Here is a 13,749-nt window from a genome sequence, read left to right as displayed (position 1 = left end):
CTGGTGGCTCCCTGATTATATTCTGAGCACAGGCACCTGGCACAGCGTGGTCCGTTGCTGGTGTGGGGCAGTCGCTCAGCCCCAGCACGCTTCTGTCCATTGGTGCCTGAATCTCTGCCTTCTGATTAGGGAGAACCTAATTTGGTCTTGGGCTCCATGAGCACTGCTCCTCCCCAGGCCTTGAGCAGACATCGGGGGTGCGGCTGTGTTGTGCCAGCTGAAAGGTCCTGTGTGGCCCCAGACAGCGTACAGAACGCCTGCCGGCACTGTCTCGGGCCTGCAAGGACTCCTGTCTGAGTTATCGTCCTTGTCATTATTAACTTGTTGCCCCAAAGGCCCTGGGATCCAGGGTTGTACTGAGGCCTTCTTTCGTTTTGACCCTTTAACGTCCAGCATTACCCTGAACGCCACGGAGGACCAGAGCGCCACGGACGGGATTCCCGTGATGGGTGGGGTGGATACAGCTCTGACAAGAGGATGAGCGAGGGCCGGGGGCTGCCTCCTCCCCCCAGGTTTGTGTCTCACGTCCCATGGTGCCTGCCGGGGCCTCTCACCCAGCTGGCAGGATTGGTGTGTCCGGCCGAGGACCCCTGGTCTTGGGCATCAGCTGAGTGCGGGCCCAGCGCACTCGCCACGGCCCAGGCTGCCTCTGAGCTCTCTGAGTGCCACTTCCGTTCCCCCGCAGCCCCCGTTGCTCAAAGGGCTGGGGTCACAAAGTGCTAAACGCACCCTCCCAAACCCAGTGCCGTTGCTCTCCTGGAGGGCAGAGGTGGGGGCAATCCAAATCAGAGATGTCTTTCTCCAAGGGGCAGACGTGAGTGGGGGGACCACAGCCGAAGAATGGAGGATGACCGTGCGTGGCAGGGCGCTGCTGACGGAGGCATGATGGACAGGGACCATAGGAGGTGGCAAGGTGAGCATTGGCACTTGGGCAAGGCGCATCTGTCTCGGTGGAGAAGCATCCGGGCAGCTGAGGTTGCCCCTGCTCTACATCGGGCACTGCTCGTGAGGGCGGGAGCAGCTTTCTCTGCTCTCCCTAGCGTGTGGCCTTGCTCCTTACGGCCTGGGTGGGTGAGTGGGTCAGGTCTGGCACAGGAGGGGTGCCACGGGTGCTGTAGCTCCTCTTCACCGTGACTTAGCAAGGAGAGTGGGTGTGTGCAATCCGTGTGCTCACACATCCTCCACGGACCTGTGGCTCAAGAAAGGGACTGGAGTTGTCTGAGCCCTGTGTCCCCTGAACTCGACGTCCTGTGCCTGGAGGCGCTGTGTGAAAAGTGTTCCTTGTTTTCCAGGCGGCGAGAGAAGTATGTCTGGTCACTCCGGGCCAGGTCACATGATGAACCGGGGAGGCATGTCTGGGTAAGGCCCATTGTCACCGGTCTCGTCTTTGCTTGTGGGCTCGCCTCGGTGAAGGTGCCATGTGCTTGGGCGGGTGTCACTGCTGCTAAAAGGAAGGAGGCCCCAGAGAGCATGGGCACAGGGCAGAGCCCACTGAGTGAAAAATAAAAAGAATTTGCCTTTGTTTCAGGCGCGGCAGCTTTGCCCCCGGGGGGGCCTCTCGGGGCCACGTGATCCCTCGCGGCGGCTTCGGGGGCCAGAACCGGGGGAGCCGACCCAATGACGCCCGCTTCACTCGCCGCTACTAAGTGCTTGGGCTCCTGTGTTACGTCACGTGGCAACAAGAATATGTTCTGTTAAGAGTTCCCTTAAACTGTGTACAATAATTTTTTTTATCTGCTGCCATATTGTAGCTCAATACAATGTGAATTTGTTTTTTGGTTTTTTTGGTTTTTTGTAATAAATGTGTTTCTGTTCACGTACCCTTTATTTAAAGCGTCGTGTCTTTATTTTCACGTCTTTAAGTAAAATGAAATTATATTTATAAGTGCTAAGCCACAGCTCTTCCTTCAAGGAAGGAGGATGGAAAGGGGCAGCTTTCGGGGACTGTTGGGTTTTCCAGAAGCACTTTGCCAGCAGCACACACCTTCCAGCCTGCGTGAGCCCGGGCCCGGAGTTCATAGGACCGTCTGGGTCATGTGTCTCAGCCGTCTGTCCGTCCTCGGGGGCCTTGTGACATACCTCGGATGTTTGTTCGAATCGTCCACATTTTGCCTCCATGTATGACACCCTTGCTGAACGGGCTGTTTTGTGGGTTTTGTGTGGTAAAATACACGTAACATGAAATTGACCATTTTAACCATTTAAGGGTAGAGTTCAGTGGCATTATGTACATTCTCAGCGTCATACAACCATTCCCACCGTCCATCTCCAGAATTTTTCTTTCTTCCCAAACTAAAACTCTGTCCCCATCACACACTCAGTCCCCAGCCCCCTGGCCCCCACCACCTACTTTCTGTCTCTGAATCTGACTCCTCTAGGGACCTCGTGAGTGGGATTGCATCCTGGTGGGGAGGAGAGATGACCACGTGTGCCGTGAGAGGAGCAGAAGAGCTGTTGGACACCAGGTGATGAAGTCCACAAGGTGATGAAGCCCACCTCGGGGAGTGGCAGGGCCCGGAGTGGAAGGAGAGTTGCCAGGACAGAGGAGTCGGGGTTGGGGGGGGTCCTCACCCCACATAAGGTGCAGGTGTGTTCAGGGTTCAAGTGCTGCCTGGACTTCAGGGGTGGCCGGGTGGGACAGTGCCACCTCCCCAGGTCAGCTGTGTTCCTTGTCTCTAGGGGCCCTGGGTCTGTATGGATGGGGCTGGGGGCAGGCCCCCCCTATTAGGGGAATAGTGCTCAGAGGCCTGCCTCTTGGCTCCCGTCTCACACTCAAGTAGGGTCTGGCCCTGTCTGAAGGCTCAGATGTACCAACAACCAAGGCTGACCGGGCCCCTGTCCCCCCAGGGCCCACAGACAAGGGAAGACAGACACAGGACCAGGCCTTTCCACCTGTTGGCTGAATACATCTCCACCAGGCCAGGCACATCCTGCAATCCTAATCCCTGCAAGCTTATACCGCACGTGGCAAGAGGGACCTGCGGACAGGATTAAATTAAGAACCTTCACATGGGAGAGTATCTGGGGTTACCTAGGTGGGTCCAGTTACCAGAAGGGCCCTTGTAAGGGAAATAGGGAGGGAGAAGGGCAAGATGGGGACACGACAGCGGAAGACCGCACTGCTGGCTTTGAGGACAGAGGAAGGGACGCCAGCCAAGGATCACAGTGGCCTCTAGAAGCTGGGGAAGGCAGGAAACGGATTCTTCCCAGTGTCCAGAAGGAACCGGCCATGCCCACACCTGGATTTCAGCCCACTGAGACCCATGTTGGACGTCCAACCATGAGGTGATTCTGTCCCGCGAAGACAACTGGCAGCACCAGGAGACATTTGCGGTCGTCATACACGGTGGGTAAGGAGGCGCCGCTGGCGTTTTGGGGGTTGGAGGCAGCGGTGCTGCTCAACACCCCGTCCCTGGGGTGGCCCCAACACAGATTTATCCTTCCCGATATCAGCGATGCCAAGCTGTGGAAATCTGCCCCAAGGTGTTGGGCGCTGTGATGGGGCACCCACGGGGCACTGAGGAAGCCCAGAGAGGGCACTCGAGGAAGGGGACAGGGGAGGCTTCCCAAATGAGGGGGCGTCTCAGCTGGGGGCAGGATGAACACAGGTCAGCCAGGAGGAAGGATGGCCTAGTGAGGGGCTGCAAAGTTGTGGGCAAAAGCTGGCGGGAAAGCCAGCTGTGTTCTGGGAACTGAGGGCCGCTGGCATGTCCAAGAAGGACTGAGGGGAGGCAGGGCCCCTCTGAGGAGTCTGGGCTCACAGGGAGGGCAAGGGGAACTGCAGGTGTTTGAACAGGGGAGTGACGTCATCAGACATGGTCTCGGGGAACAGATGGAGGGGGCAGGCCCGGAGGCGGGGCCAGCAGGGAGGTGATCACTGGCAACAAATACAAGTCGATGGAGAGGAATAGGGGTCTGACTGGATGAGGGGACACAGAGGCAAGAGCAGCACTGGTCTCCAGGCTGTCAGCTTGGTCTTTGTGGACAGTGGGAAAGCCATGGGGTCAAGCAGAGCCCATGGCCAACCCTGGGCCAGTGACTGTGGCCACCACAGCCTGGGTTCAGTCCTAGAAAACACACACACACACACACACACACGCACACGCGCCTAGAGCCGATGGAAGAGTAACTCCATTGTCAAGTTCACAGAGCTGCAGGGGAGCCAGGGGTGCTGAGCATGTCCCCAGGGCAGCTCCTCGACCTCCTACAAAGACTGGCTTCCTTTCCTGTGTGCTTTTCTGGGCCAGTATTGGCTGCTAATAGAGGGGGAGACCTGCCAAGGCTCCTCCTCCCCGTAAAATGGTGACAACAATAGGAGGGTCGTGAGGCTTCAGGGAGCCTCATGGAGCACGTGGCACCACCCCAGCTCCCTGCGCCCTGAGCACAAACCCCTCCTGTATTCAAAGCCGGGAATGAGTCTGTGGGGTGACATGGTTGGAAGTCTGCACTCCAGGGAGGGTCTCTTGGCAGACAGAGGGAACCTGGCAGTGAAAGTTTCTCCATCTGTAAAAAATGGGCCCACGAGGCTGCTGGAAGGGCTCTGTGGATGGAGAGTCAGGCTGGGACAGCTCACAGGGCTTGTCCTTGAACCCAGGATGTGCCCTCAGCCTCCGAAATGGCCAGCACCAGCTCCCTCCTGGGCGGCAGAGGATCAGGGATGGCCCCAGGCCCCACCCATCCCACCCTCATCGTAGACCCGCTCCCACCTCCACAGGGGCCCAGGTGGCTTTCAGGTGACACACAGGACATGAGAGACCCCACCTGGAGACCATTCCTGGAGACCAGGGTGGCACAGGTCACTCAGGGCTTTCCCTCCCCGAGCACCCTGCCCTTCCCCACTCCTCCCTGGCCAGATGGATGGATGGACGCGTGCTGGCTTCTACTCCCAGGTGAGCCTGGGAAATGCCCCGGCCTCTGGTCTCTGCTTGCCTCATCTGTAACAGTGCTGTCCTCTCCTGAGTCATGTCCCTGGGTGAGCTCTATCCCCTAAACCAACTGACATGAACTCCAGAACTCCTGGGAACAGAGGATCCTGTGCCAGCTCAGGGCACCATTACCCAGGCCTGCTCCCTGTTCCCAGGGTAGCTTCCTGGGCCAGTCATTGGCTCCCACCCAAGCCCACCTCCTACCCTGTCTGGGGCAGAGGTTTCCTCCTGCCGTCACCATGGTGGGATGCTCTGTGACTGGGTGCTGGGGACCTCACAGGGAGCATCTCAAGGGCCCACCCTCCCCAGAGCTCCAGCTGGACGGAGAGACATTTAGGTCACCAGGCAGCTGACCCAGCGGGTGTCAGAGAAGGCTTCCCAGGGGAGCCCGGAACGTCTGGAAGACAGGGCCCTTGTGGGCCAGGGAGACCCCCTGCATGGCCATGACTGCCAGGTCTGTGCTCCCCAGGAATCCCCAGGTTGTGGGGAGAGGGTGGAATGAGAGTGGAAACCAGGTGAGGGCAGGAGGGTGGGGACTAGACTAGGCGGGCAGATCAGTGAGCCGAGCAGGACAGAGAATCAGTGGCTCTGGGGGCTCCCGGCTGTGTAGATCAGCCCTTACCCCCAGATTGCCCCACCCTGTGCTCAGGCTTCCAAGGACTGAGAAGACCCCAGACCCGGATGGGCCCTGAGCCCCGGGGCAATGGTCTGCTCCCACTCACCATACGAGGTCGAGGGCCCACCAGTGGGCAGGGCCCAGATACAAAGGGGTGAACCTTGGCCTTCGGTCAAGGTCAGGCCCTGAAGAGCCCCCAGAAGCCAGAAGCCCACGCCCCGGGGGCCAGCACACGGATCGAGGAACACTTCCAAGTCCTTTATTGGGCCGGCAAGGCCGAGAGCTGCCCTAAGAGTGGGGTCCCAGTCTGGCGTCCATGGCGCCCCAGCCCCTATTCCCGCCTGGGGCAGGCAGCTTCCTCTTGACAGGCTACTTGCTTCGCTCCTTCAGGTATTCCCAGCCCTCCTTGGAGTACTCCCAGGCCTTGGAGGGGGCCACGGACAGAGCGGACATCACCGTGCTGATGCCTGTGGGGAAGGAGGGCCCAGCACCTTCAGTGGAGAGTTTTAGAGGCACCACTTCAGGCTCTGTCAATTCCACGCAGGGAAACAGGTGGAGGCCACACATTGCTCCCACCTCCCTGGAATCTCCACTCCCTTTTCTCTTTCATATCCATTGGGGGCAGCGGCGGGGGTGGGGGGGGCAGCAGGTGCACACAGAGCAGGAAGGAGAGTGATGGAAAAGCATGGCCAGGAAGGGAGGTAGGAAGTATCTGGGGCCACTCTCCTGCAAGCAGACGGACCAAGGCCTACCTGAATTCCAGGACTCGCGGATGTTAAAGTTAAACTTTGGAGGAGCTGGGATCTGGGAAGAGAGGGGAAGAAGGGGCTGGTGAAAGGGGAAGGCCTGGCAGCCCGCGCCTCCCTCACAGGCAGGGAGAACAGCACACGCCCCAGTGTGGAGAAAGCCAAGCAGGGCTGGAGGGACCGGGGATCAAAGGCCACCCCTGAGCTGCCACCCCTGAGCTGACACCCCTGCTCCCGCCGAGCCGTAGCCTCAATCCCAGCTCCGAGTACCTGGGGTATCTTCAGGCCTGTCTGCTCGCACACGTACTGGCTGAACTGGTACACGGCGGTGGGGACCACCTCCTCAGCTTTCTGAAGAACCGCCTGGCTCTTGTCGCTGGGCCCCAGCAGCTCCTGGTCGTACACAAGGTAGACAGCGCCCCCAGCCACACTGCCCTTGATGAGGAACCTGCAGGCAGAGAAAGGAACCACAGCAGCTCAGCAGATTCTGCTGGCCACCTCCCGGGTCGAGGCCCGCGGGTATGGGGGTGAGGGTTAGACCCCTAGGGGGAGGGGCGTGCCCACAGTCCAAAGAGTGACACACCTGAAGCCAGGCAGCTAATGCGGGAAGCACAGGGCATTTTGGGAGCCCAGAGGCGTGCCTGACCCACAGCACTTAATTTAAGGCGTGCAGGGATACTCAGCTCCATTTAACTGGTAAACTGAAGCCTGGAGAGGAACAGTGTCACTCAAGATCCCGCAGAGGGCAGGGAACAGTGAAGACTTAAGACCCCTAATCACCTTCTACCTTCCAGCCCCGAGGGATGCTCCGCGAGGAACCCGCGGGGGTTTTCTAAGTGTCCCTGGTCATTTCCTGTCTGTCGTACGCAGCTCTGGGTGCGCATTAACCTCCCAACAAACGCGTGCGGCACTCCCATATTACAGAGCGGGCAGCTGAGGCTCGGAGGGGTCTCGGGTACAGAGTGGGAAAGGCACGGACTCGCTAGGAAGCGGGAGGGGGGCGAGAAGCTCCACCCTGTCTGGACAGACACGGGAGACCTGACGCTACGGGCGGCGAAAACCCGATCGGGAGCAAACCAGATGGAGGGTGCTCGCAGAAAGGAACATTCTCGGGGGCTTGGGGCCCTCCTGGTGGCCCCACGAACCTCATCAGCGACCACACTCGGGGTACCATGACCGCTCCGCTCCGCGCGCAAGGACATTCGGCTCGCCCGCCACTTCCGGTCGCGGCGTCGCAGAGGCCTCTGGGAGGCGTAGTCTCTTGTCAGCCGCAAAGGCCTCCGGGAGTCGGAGTCTCGGCACCGAGACAACGGAAAGGGGTTGCGGTCCCACTGCAAAACAACTGTGCGAAGCTTAGCCCTCAGGGCCCGGCCGCCGCAAAGCTGTCTGGGAAAAGTAGTCGGCAAGTCACGTGAGGTGCCGGACGGCTCGTCTAGCCGCCAAGCCTCCTGGGAAATGCAGTCGGGCGCGGCACGGCCCTGGTGACGTGAGGGAAAGAGGAATTTGGTGTCATGAGTGGGGCCTGAGGGGGACCCACAAGATGTCGGAGCCTGGGAGATCCACCCGCGCCGGCGCGGGGGACTAAGGGCCCAGGCAGAGGAAGAGAGTGCCTGGAAGCCGGTTGTCACGGCAACACGAGGGCTGATTTGTACGAGAGAGGCGGGCCTTTAGTCACGTGATCAGGTCAGGGGTTGAGGCCAGAGGAGAGCTAGGCGGGAGGCTGTTGCCCGGCAACGCCTGGGCGCGGAGTCCCCACAGTATAATCCCTCCCCCCGAGGAGGTGGGCTCGGAGTCACGTGACTCAGACCCTACTGGAGGGGGCGCGGTCGGAGCCTGGCGGACGCAGCGGTGAAGTGAGGGCAGAGGGGCGCGCGCGTGGCTCCCAGGCCCGGACCCCAGCCCCGCTGGACAGCGGGAGAAACTGAGGCCTGAGTGGGTGAGTTCGCGGTTGGGAGCGTGCAGTGAGTCGCACGCCCCCTTTGTCCAGAGGGGAAACTGAGGCCCGGCGAGGTCAGGGGGCCGGTGGGTTCTGCGAGGATCGGGTTTCCTCCTTTCCTCCCCCATCAGAGCCTGGCTGCTTCATCCGTCCATTCATCTATCCGCCCACTCACCCACCCAGCTTGCCAGCCAACCCCTGCGGGGCAGCTATGGTCAGGGCCAGTTTGAGGAGAGTGTTGAGCTGTGGGGCTTCAGGGCTTTCCCTGGAAGTGGGGAGAGGTGGGAGGGTGTTCCCTGCTGAGGGGACGCTGGCGTGACTGGGTTAGGGCGAGGAGTTCACTTTTCTGAGAACTGATAGATTCATGGATAGGAAGTGGGGAAGATGAGGACGGACAGAGGGCCGAGGCCAGACCTGCTGGGTCTTGTGGGCTGAGGTGGGGGGTGTGGTCTCCATCTGGGGCAGTGGTGAGCCCTGGGAGGGTTTGGAGTAGGAAGGGACATCCCAGGTGTTTTTGGACAAAGATCCCTATGGCCTTTCCTCTTTGCCCCATGCAGTTAAGAGGATAGAAACCCTAAGATGTGATGGGCTTGTGCCCTTTTCAGGGGAGATCCATGACCCCGTGAACTTTAATCAGCTGGCCTGTTTATATCTTTCACCTTCTCCCTGGAACAAGTAATCGGCTCCCCCAGCTGAAATCACATCTTAACCCTGATGACACTGGCACCTCCATCTCCAAGTCAGTCCTGAGTGTCCGATTCCTTCTGGGTGTCTCCAGACAGACTTATCTTTCTGGGCTCCCCCACCTCTCACCTCCCACATTCCTCATATCACTCTGGGTCAGTCTATCTATTGAGTACCTACTGCATGTCTGGCAGTTCAGGGCACGGAAGATCCAAAAGGGAGCAAAACAGAAGCAGGTTTCCATTTCCTCTCTGCCCTCATGGAGCTGAGTCTAAGGGGAGAGAGGGATCCTGAACAGGCAACAAATCATCAAGATGATTTCAGGGGATGACAAGTGCTGAGAAGGAGAAAAGTTCTGCAGGTAAGAGGGGAAGGGGACCAGGAACAGAGGTGCTTTAGAGAAGGAGGCCAGGGAAGTGCCCTCTGAGGAGGTGATTTTTGCGGCCGAGACTTGAAAGAAAAGAGCAAGCCATTGGGTTGTATTTGGGAAGAGCATTCCTCGTAGAGGAAACAGCCAATGCAAAGGCCCTGAGGCAGGATGGTGACTGGCTGGTTCCAATGAACAGTAAAGAGGCTGGTGTGGCAAAGCAGAGTGAGCAAGAGGGGCTGGTCCAAGCAGAGCCTTTTTGGTCACCAAGGCTTTTGTTCTAAGTGAAACGGGCAGGGTTTTCAGTAGGGGAAGAAGATTGCTGCAGTGGTTCAGGTGAGCTAGATGATGACCTGGACCAGGTGGTGGCTATGGAGATGGAGAAGAGGGGGCAGGGCCAGGGGCGTCACCACTGGTTCTTCGAACAAAGACGCCGTTGGGGAAATGGGTGTGACTGGGGTGCGACTGTGGGCCAGGCCTGTGCCGGCCACCCTCTCTCCCGCTGCAGGCCCAGGGAGGGCCATGAAGGTGCTGCTCCTCGCGGGGCTGGGAGCCCTGTTCTTTGCCTATTATTGGGATGACAACTTTGACCCAGGTGAGTGCCTGGGGGTGGGGGTGGGAGGAACGTTCTGGCTGTCCTGTCCATCCCCCAAGCTGACCACCCCTGCTCGCTGCCAGCCAGCCTCCAGGGAGCCCGTGTGCTGCTGACTGGAGCCAGTGTGGGCGTCGGGGAGGAGCTGGCATATCACTACGCGCGCCTGGGCTCCCACCTGGTGCTCACTGCCCACACCGAGGCTCTCCTGCAGAAGGTGAGACACTCCATCTCAAGTTTAATTGGTGGGGCGGGGGGGGCGGGGAAGGGAACAGGGCCTGGGTTTGAATCCCTGCAAGCATTCAGGCTTCCTGTGTGGCCTTGGGTAAGTCACTTAATCTCTCTGAGGCTTAGTTTCCTCATTTGTAAATCAGAGACAATAAAAGGACCTTCTCCTGGGTTGTGATGTGGGGTTGAATCAGTAAGACAGTTGTAAAGCAAGGACTGTTCCTCACTAAATAGGAGTATTGATAGTAACCAAAGGCTGTGTGGATAGCTAGGGTTCTCAAGTTCAAAAGTGGGTTGGGTAGACACTTAGCAACAGCCCAGTGTTGTTTCAAGGAAATGTACAGCTCTTGGGGATAAACCTTCCAAAATTTCAAGAGGCCAGAAATCTCAAGATTTATTTGAAATCTGCGTTTTAAATGTTGATGGTTGAACAAGCAAAATGTCCCCTATTCTGGCCCATGGGCTGCCAGTTTGCTACCCCAGTGGTAAAGCTTCGGGCATGATGTTGAATGGAACCTGAGGCTCATAGCAGGGGAGGGGGCTTCAGGCTGGGGCCCCTTTAGGGCCGGCAGGTGGAGGGGGGCCAGCTGGGGTGGAGGGGCCCACGGGCAGCTCTGGCCCCCCCAGGTGGTAGGGAACTGCCGGAAGCTGGGCGCTCCCAAGGTCTTCTACATCGCTGCGGACATGGCCTCCCCTGAGGTGCCCGAGCGCGTGGTGCAGTTTGCGCTGGACAAGCTGGGTGAGGGGCGGGGCCTGGAGTCTGGGACCTTGGCCTAGGCCTTAGGGGCACGACCCAAATTGGGGCGGGGGTGTGGTAGTAACGGCTGTCTGAGGGCGGAGATTTATGGGTCCGGGGGCAAGGCTAGGGGTGGCGCCTCATGGCATCCAGTGGGTGGAACTCTGGACCAGGCCTCATTAGATCAGGGATGAAGCCTGGTTAGGGAGTAGGGCGGGGTCTCTTTGATCTTAATTGGGGCGCTACCTGGGTCAGAGCTCATCGTGTCAGTGCTCTGGCCGGAGCATCGCTAGTTCAGGGGGCAGGGCTATGGGTGGTGTCTCATAGGGCGCGGGGGGCGGAGCCTCAAGGACAGCTCCGGGCTGATGGGCCTCTCCGGGCCAGGAGGGCTGGACTACCTGGTGCTGAACCACCTCGGCGCCGCCCCAGCAGGCACGCGGGCCCGCAGCGCCCAGGCAACACGCTGGCTCATGCAGGTGCTCCGCCCACCCGCAGCCCCAGCTCCGCCCTCCCGCCAGACTCCACCCTCTCACCATTCCCCTCTCGGGCCCTGCCCCTCCCAGCTCCAAACCCCAACTTTCCGGGTTCTAGGCTCCGCCCTCTTGACCTTGGCTCCGCCCCGGGCTGGTGTTCCCCCTCTTCCATTCGGAACTCCGCCCCAGTCCTAGAGCCCCGCCCCTACATACCAAGGCCCCGCCCCCAGGCTCTAGGCTCCGCCCCTGCCCCTTCTGGCCTTCGGTTCCTCCTCCGCCCGGTGACTCGCAGTCGCCACCTCCAGGTGAACTTCCTGAGTTACGTGCAACTGACTTCGTTGGCGCTGCCGAGTCTAACTGACAGCAAGGGCTCCCTGGTGGTGGTGTCCTCGTTGCTAGGTGCGTGTACGCGGGGCGGGGAGTGGGGAAGCCACGGGGCCGATGGGGACGAGCCTGGAGCGGGCAGGAAGGCTTCCCGGAGGAGCAGCGGCGTGTGGCCGCTCAGCCGCTGCCCTCCCGCGCCCCCAGGCCGCGTGCCCACGTCCTTCTCCAGCCCCTACTCGGCGGCCAAGTTCGCGCTGAATAGCTTCTTCGGCTCTCTCCGGCGGGAGCTGGACGTGCAGGACGTGCACGTCGCCATCACCATGTGCGTCCTGGGCCTCCGGGATCGCGCCTCGGCCGCCGAGGGAGTCAGGTGAGGCCTAGAACGCGAGCCGGGGCCAGGCTGAGCGGGGAGGAGGTGTGGGGGGCCGCTCAGCCGTAGCCACAGTCCCCACCGCACCCTCCTGTCCCCAGGGGCGTCACGAGGGCCAAGGCGGCCCCAGGGCCCACGGCAGCCCTGGCCGTGATTCGTGGCAGCGCCACGCGTGCCTCCGGCGTCTTCTACCCGTGGCGCTTCCATCTGCTCTGCCTGCTTCGCGGCTGGATGCCACAGCCAAGGGCCTGGTTCATCCGCCAGGAGCTCAACATCACGACCCCCGCTGCTGCCTGAGCCCCTGGGCTTAATGCCCCTTCGTCTTCCCAGAAGAAGATCCTCCAGCCAATCGTCCTGGAGCCTGGACACACACCGAGACACCTCTGAGCGGGTGGCCAAGGGCCAAAAGAAAGTCATCGAGACAGAAAAGTAAACCTGAGAAAAACTACCAGCACCTGAAAACAGTCAGAACTCGGGGTGTGCCCGGCATCTTGTCAGGGACTTGGAAGGCAATTACCTCAGTCTTCTCAGCTGTCATTGATGATATGATTGCTGCTTCCATTTTGCAGATGAACAGACTGAGGCTCAGGCTATGTGACTTGCCCCAGGGCCCTGGCCACATCAAGCAGGTCACAACACCACTGAGCCACCCTTGGAACCCTCTCTATTTGCGACCTGAAACCACTGCGTCCCTAATTTGTTCTTTCCACTCACTCAGCCTCGGAGCATCCCCCAACCCTTTTCCCGAGCACGGGAGCCCTCGAAGCTGTCGAGTTGATGGTGGGGTCTGAGGAGGGGGAAGAGGCAAAGAATGTGTTCTGGGCTGGATCCAGCCTCCCATTTGATAATAAAAATCTTTCTTCCCTTGCACATCTGTTGTTCAGACTCCTTGGTCCTTCCAATTTGCTGGTGGCAGGAGGTGAAGAGGGATATGTGTATTGGTGCCAGAACTCTCACCTTCATTTCACAGGTGGAGAAACGGAGGCTGAGAGACAGGTGGACGTCATCCAGGAAGTCAGGGATGGAAGGAAGTGTAACCGATTGTGGGCCAAAGGCTGTATTTGCAGCACGAAGAACATGGTTTGTGCACCAATAATGATAACCTGCATCAGGCGCTATGCACTTGACATTCATGACATCTTCAGAACCAGAGGTCAGTGCTACCATTGTTACCATTTTATAGATGAGGAAACTTAGATGGGAAGTCAGAGGTAGAAGCTGGGATTCTGACACCAGACTGTCCCTCTTTAAGGCAACGTGTGGGCTGCATCTGCACATCACTGGTATTTAGATTAATGAATTAAAAATCGACACTTTCCTTAAAATGGTAAACCAGCAGTGCTTGCAGAAAGAAAAAGCAACTGTAAAGATAAAAACTAAATGAAAGCAATGTTATAAAAACAAAACAATGTTTTGAAGAATGAAACAATGTTATAAACAGCTAGCTACGGGTTGGATAGGGAGGGTGGGAGGGAGACGCAAGAGGGAGGGGATATGGGGATATAAGTATAGCTGATTCTCTTTGTTATACAGCAGAAACTAACAACAATGTAAAGCAACTATACTACAATAAAGATGTTTTTTTAAAAAAAAACTAGCTCCTGTTGGCTGTCCAAGGCTCCAAGATTAGCAGGTGTTCCAAGGGCTAACTCCAAACAGACCAGCCTCAAATTGATACTGTCTCTTGGAAATAAATAGGATTGAAAGATAAAAACCAGAAAAAAAAAAGTTTTTTGTTCCCACCACGCCTCC

At 58.7% G+C, this 13,749-nt stretch overlaps 3 protein-coding genes across 20 annotated transcripts in view; 2 read left to right on the top strand and 1 right to left on the bottom strand.

The window, feature by feature from the left end:
* The window catches only part of SAFB (scaffold attachment factor B), a 34,189-nt gene extending 32,362 nt beyond the window's left edge, over positions 1–1,827 (top strand). Inside the window, exons 18-21 of one of the 2 annotated variants that reach the window (XM_082379218.1) lie at positions 394–512; positions 813–913; positions 1,293–1,359; positions 1,529–1,827. In XM_082379218.1, the coding sequence (XP_082235344.1) occupies positions 394–512; positions 813–913; positions 1,293–1,359; positions 1,529–1,646 (405 nt within the window). In that variant the 3' untranslated portion in view covers positions 1,647–1,827. Of the gene's footprint in view, positions 1–393; positions 513–806; positions 914–1,292; positions 1,360–1,528 lie in introns of both variants that reach the window. The other variant, XM_082379217.1, reaches the window with a different exon arrangement.
* A 3,957-nt stretch (positions 1,828–5,784) lies between these two features.
* Positions 5,785–7,569, bottom strand: MICOS13 (mitochondrial contact site and cristae organizing system subunit 13). The gene is made up of 4 exons (XM_082380675.1): positions 7,433–7,569; positions 6,558–6,735; positions 6,294–6,345; positions 5,785–6,008 (listed from the first exon to the last, which is right to left on the bottom strand). Exons 1-4 carry the CDS (start codon positions 7,459–7,461, stop codon positions 5,911–5,913), a joined length of 357 nt encoding a protein of 118 aa, XP_082236801.1. The 5' UTR covers positions 7,462–7,569; the 3' UTR covers positions 5,785–5,910.
* HSD11B1L (hydroxysteroid 11-beta dehydrogenase 1 like) lies at positions 7,460–13,583 on the top strand (the record flags this gene model as incomplete). 17 transcript variants are annotated; one of them, XM_082380655.1, is made up of 8 exons in its annotated part: positions 7,460–7,689; positions 9,751–9,869; positions 9,953–10,083; positions 10,722–10,833; positions 11,158–11,306; positions 11,534–11,702; positions 11,832–11,997; positions 12,968–13,583. In XM_082380655.1, the coding sequence occupies 8 exons, from the start codon at positions 7,460–7,462 to the stop codon at positions 12,984–12,986; spliced, it is 1,095 nt and encodes a 364-aa protein (XP_082236781.1). In that variant the 3' UTR covers positions 12,987–13,583. The 17 variants fall into 17 exon arrangements, with proteins under 17 accessions (XP_082236781.1, XP_082236780.1, XP_082236778.1 ...); XM_082380654.1 differs by lacking the exon at positions 12,968–13,583 and adding an exon at positions 12,099–12,460 and having other exon boundaries at positions 11,215–11,306; positions 11,609–11,702; XM_082380652.1 differs by lacking the exon at positions 12,968–13,583 and adding an exon at positions 12,099–12,460 and having other exon boundaries at positions 11,215–11,306.
* Positions 13,584–13,749: the final 166 nt, after the last annotated feature.

Source organism: Balaenoptera borealis (assembly GCF_965194805.1).
Source record: "Balaenoptera borealis genome assembly, chromosome: 2".
In the NCBI taxonomy this organism is placed as follows: Eukaryota; Metazoa; Chordata; class Mammalia; order Artiodactyla; family Balaenopteridae; genus Balaenoptera; species Balaenoptera borealis.
This window is presented reverse-complemented; position numbering and strand designations above follow the sequence as displayed.